The following is a 5,285-nucleotide window of genomic DNA, read 5'->3' as shown; positions in this document are numbered from 1 at the left end:
GCCTGCCCTAGAGGCCAAAGCTGGACAGAGCCCCTGGCCCTGACGGAGGTGACCCCCAACCAGCCCACCCATCCAGGCCTCGGAAACTCTGCCCTCCCCTCCCAGCCACGCACTTCCGGTCGAACTCCTTGTAGGCGCTCTGCAGCCAGCCCAGGGACGGCTTGTTTCGGCTGTTCAGCCCACAGTGGAAGTACACGAGGCTGTAGTCATTTTCCACGTACTGGTCCAGTGTGTACTTCAGATACCTGCACACAAACACAAGACGTGGTGACCGAGCCCGTCTTTTATTGTCGAAATCAAGCATGTCGCCCCCTTTGGAACCTCACGGTCACCTCTGGGGCCAGCACTGGGCTATGTGGTGGGTGTTACAGCCAGGGCCAGGCACTAGGGGGCGCTATCTGTCCATTTTCAATGACAGCTGAGGTTCAGCAGCATTGAGGGACTTACCCGAGGTCATCTGGGATTTGAACCCAGGACCGTCGGACTCCACCGCCTGGCTTTTACCCACAAAGTGGCACCACTTGTCCCCCATCCCTCCTGTCCTGTGCCTCTGGAAGCCAGCAAGTCCTTCCCTCCAGGTCACTTCCTGACTTTTTTTCACAGGAAAGGCTGCCTCCGTCTGTCTGTGCCCTGCCTCTGCCGTCTGACCTTCTCCCACGGCACAAGCACAACACGGCTCCGTAGCTGCCTAGCCGTGATGCCTCCCTGCCACTCCTTGGAAAATGGCCTTGGTGTCAGGAAGTGAAAGCCCTCACGCAGCCACTTGTAGGGGTAAGGTCCCCAGGGCCGTGCAGAATTCCACCATCACATTGGCACTGCCCCTGTCGTGAGCCAGCCGAGACCTCGCCCACCAGGTCCCTCATGCCATCGCCCAGAAGCACACGTTCTAAGTGGCCCATGTGGAGAGGCCGTCTGAGTGCCACCACCGCAGACAGGATGTGCTGGCCTGGTTCTCTGGACGGGATGACAGAGACCAAGGACACATTCACCAGCAGCGTTTCACTGCCCCCCACGTCCCTAAGCATGTCAGCACTCCCAGGAACTGCCTAGTTCAGCGTGTACGTCATACAGCAGCTTTGAGAGCGGCTCCCAGCAGGGAGTAAGCAGCGCAAACAGGTGCGAGCAGCCCAGCTCCCTGCCTTGGCACAGGAGTGAGTGCTGGCCAGCAGGGACCGGCGCCCACCATGAAGGCTGCCCTTGCTCTGTTTCTTCTCTGAGCAGAGCGTTGCCCACCCAGAGCCTTAGGGTGAGCTGTGCCTGTGCTCGAGACCCAAGCACATGCAACTGTGAAATGGGGGGTCGTGGTTGTTAGGTGCCGTCAAGTCAGCCCCGACTCATAGCGACCCGCGTACAACAGAATAAAACCTGCTCAGCCCTGCGCCAGCCTCACAATCCTTCCTAGGCCTGAGCCCAGCATTGCAGCCACTGTGCCAGTCCATCTTGTTGAGGGCCTTCCCCTTTTTTGCTGACCCTCCACTATACCAAGCATGATATCTCTCTCCAGGGAACGGTCCCTTCTGACAACATGACCAAAGTAGGTGAGATGAAGTCTGGCCATTCTCGCCTCCAAGGGGCATTCTGGCTGCACTTTGTCCAGGACAGATTTGTTAGTTTCCCTGCCAGTCTATGGTACTGTCAGCATTCTTTACCAGCACCGCAACTCAAAAGCATCAACTCTTTGGTCTTCCTCATTCACGGTCCAGCTCTCACATGACTATGAGGTGACTTGAAAACACCATGGCTTGGGTCTGGTGCGCCTCAGTCTTCCCATGGGATGGGTTACTATCTGCCAAGTGATGAGACTCCACCCCCGTGGGTGGTGACAGGTCATTTGCCTGATCATCCACCCAGGAGCACTCCAGGACCTCACAGCCCTGGGGCTGTGGACAGACAGGGAGCTCTTGCTTTCCCCAGGTGCCCTGCAAAGGCCCCCTGCCCAGATGCTGGTGCAAACCAGAGTCCCAGAGCCGCTTCCATAGAACAATCCAGCGGCCTCAGCCTTTCCGCCGTGCGTGGCCGGCCCCGCATCGCTGGGAGCCCTCACAGGGGTCGTCCCCACGCACAAAGGATGTCATTTGATGCCTAAGTGACATCGAAGTGCCCTCTGGCAAAAGCACCAACTACATGAACTGTATGGAGCCCTGGTGGCCCAGCAGGTAAGGGCACAGCTGCAAACTAAATAGTCGCCAGTTCAAACCGCCCCCCCCCCAGTGGCTCTGCGGGAGAGAGACCTGGCGAGATGTCCTTCCAAACATCACAGGTGAGAAAACCGCCTGGGGCTGTCTACCACCACAGCACACGAACTGCAGCCCGAGTACCCTTACCTATAATTCTCACGGCAACCCTATGAGAGCTCTGGTGGCGCAGTGACTGCTAACCAGAAGGCTGGCGGTTCAAACCCATCAGTCACTCCTCGGAAGGAAGACTGAGTAATCTACCTCCATAGAGATACCGCCTCAGAAACCCAAGGAGGGGTTGCTATGAGTTGGCGTTGACTCAACAGCAATGAGTTTGGTTTTGGTTTTTTTGGCAACCCTGTAAAGGCAGGTAAGGCACTTGACTGCTAACCAGAAGGCTGGCGGTTCAAGCCCATCAGCCACTCCTCGGAAGGAAGACTGAGTAATCTACCTCCATAGAGATACCGCCTCAGAAACCCAAGGAGGGGTTGCTATGAGTTGGCGTTGACTCAACAGCAATGAGTTTGGTTTTGGTTTTTTTGGCAACCCTGTAAAGGCAGGTAAGGCACTTGACTGCTAACCAGAAGGCTGGTGGTTCAAACCCACCAGCCACTCCTCGGAAGGAAGGTTGGGCAATCTACTTCCATAGTGATACCGCCTTGGAAACTCAAAGGAGGGGTCACTATGAGTCAGGACCAACTCGACGACACATAACAACAACACAGGGCAGTCATGTGAGGCTCACAGAGTGAACCAGGAACGAAGAGGCAGAGCCAGGGTCAGAAGGCGGACAGCCTGGCTCCAGGGCCCACTCTCCAAGCTGCGCTCCTGCCTCCACAGGCCCAGGGGCCACCCACACCAGCACTGTCCCACCACCTGCTTCTATATACAAGAGAGGTGCCAACCGGATGTCCTCCCAGTTTGCAATGCCGGCTCGCCAGCCGGCCCCCAGATGTTCTCTGTGGATTGAAACGCCATCTGGATCAAGCAAATGGCTCCCATTTCAGTGAGATCCGCTTTCACCCAGCTACCCTCTCCACACACCCCAGTCGTGGGCTCCAGTCAACACAAAACGGTGGCAGAGGCCCCAAGCCCTGCAGACTCCTCCTGGCTTCTCCGTGGAGGCTCACGCCTGCATTTCCCAAACTACTCGAGTTCAGGAAGTGGGGAGTCAGGGAACGCCTTTGCATGGGTCTCATCCACACTGGGTACGTCCTCCCGGAAGCCGTGCCTTTCCTCTGACTGGGCACCCGACCTCATTCCCATAAATACATTTGACCACCTCTCGCACATGTGCTCCACACAGGAGGTTATGAACTAAGGTACTGGTCAGCTGCAAAGACACTGACTGGTGCCTGTGCCCATCTCAGAAACTGGCACATCTGGCCCAAGAAAGCCATGCGTCTGGCAGGGCTGGGCAGCAGGAGCCCCATGATTTTTTTCACAAAGGCCCTGGGATTTGCTGATCTTTAAGGCTCGTCCCATCAGGGCCAAGAAGTGCCTGGGTCCCTCTGTAGGAATGAGAAAAAGACGCCTGTCCTTCTGGGCTGGTGCAGGCTGGCACTGCGTTGGGGGCGGGGGCTCTGGCTGGATGCCCTTGTGCAATGAACAACATGCACAACTGTCCATGGCGGCTTTGCTTACCGCTTACCACAGCTTACCAAGGCATCACGGACAGTGCGTGGAGAAGCACAACAGACCACCGGCTGTGGTCAGAGGCCCCTCTGCCTTTACTCAGTCAAGCCTCGAGTTCCTCCCTGGCCAGCGGCACCTTGGTCAGAGCTGGCCCACAGGTCATGCACAACTAACTGGATGCCTCAAAATGGATAAGCTGCCAGGGAACGGGTGTCATCACTGAGGATCCCAGAACACGAGCTCCTCAGGGTCTGGCCTCTCTCTCTGCCTTCTGAGAGCCGTAAACACCACGGTGGTGCCTTCAGCGAGTAAATGTCCTCCCAGGAGGGCGAGCCTGGCCTCTGGCAGTGACCTCCTGACTGGGATCCTGGCCTCAAGAATGCTACAGCACATATCACCACGTGACCAGAGAACTGGCAGAGGGCTGTCCTGGGCACCTGCTCCCGTGAGGCGTATGCCATTTCTGTAGGGTTCTCAGCCATAGTTGGAAGATTCGGGAACTACAGTTGAATGCTCATGTGGGGTGGGGTGGGGGGTGGAGTGGCTGCTCCCATAACAGCTGACCTGTAGTCTTCCAGGGCTGCTACGACCTGTTCATGCCTACGTGCATTTTGACAGGGGGTTCTGGGTCCCAGCCCTCCTCTCAGCCTGTGGATGGTGGACATGTCGTCAGCTTGAACGGCTGGGCACTGGGATTGGCAAAGAGCCCTGAACTGCCATTCTGCACTGCCATGCTCCAAGCTTTTGGGGCCTCCACTGGCTGACGTGGCATGACTCAAAATGAGGAGGAACAGCTGTAAACATTCACTAATAATCAGAACATGGACTGTACGAAGCATGAATCTAGGAAAATTGGACGTGGTCAAAAATGAAATGGAACACATAAAGACTGACATCCTAGGCATTAGTGAGCTGAAATGGACTGGTTTGGCCCACTTTGAATCAGACAACCATATGATCTACTATGCCAAGAATGATAAATTGAAGAGGAATGGCATGGCATTCATCATCACAAGGAATGTTTCAAGATCTGTCCTGAGGTACATGCTGTCAGTGATAGGATAATATCCATACTTCTACAAGAAAGACAAGTTAATAGTACTATTACTGAAATTTATACACCACCTACTGAAGCCAAAGATGAGGAAATTGAAGATTTCTACCAACTTCTGTAGTCTGAAATTGACCAAACGTGCAATCAAGATGTGTTGATTATCACTGGTGATTGGAAGGCAAAAGTTGGACACAAAGAAGAGTTACTGGTAGTTGAAAAATATGGCCTTGGTGATAGAAATAATGCTGGAGATCGCATGATGGAATTTTGCAAGACCAATGACTTATTCATTGCAAATACCTTTTTTCAACAACATAGGAGACTCATATTGACTACATCTGTGTCAAGAGGTGATGGAGAAGTTCAAAATCTTCAGCCAAAACAAGGCCAGGAGCTGACTGTACAACAGACCATCAACT

At 54.6% G+C, this 5,285-nt stretch overlaps 1 protein-coding gene across 1 annotated transcript in view; it reads right to left on the bottom strand.

Annotated features, from left to right (window-relative positions):
• The window catches only part of LOC103197831 (rho GTPase-activating protein 8-like), a 126,895-nt gene that overhangs the window by 45,056 nt on the left and 76,554 nt on the right, over positions 1-5,285 (bottom strand). The window contains exon 5 of the mRNA XM_042781051.1: positions 114-245. Within this exon, the coding sequence (XP_042636985.1) occupies positions 114-245 (132 nt within the window). The remainder of the gene's footprint in view (positions 1-113; positions 246-5,285) is intronic.

The sequence above is a fragment of the Orycteropus afer genome, unplaced genomic scaffold, assembly GCF_000298275.1.
Source record: "Orycteropus afer afer isolate SDZICR_OR568_19922 unplaced genomic scaffold, OryAfe1.0 scaffold00083, whole genome shotgun sequence".
Taxonomy (NCBI): domain Eukaryota; kingdom Metazoa; phylum Chordata; class Mammalia; order Tubulidentata; family Orycteropodidae; genus Orycteropus; species Orycteropus afer.
The sequence above is the reverse complement of the archived record's forward strand: the minus strand, read 5'-3'. Positions and strand labels throughout refer to the sequence as shown.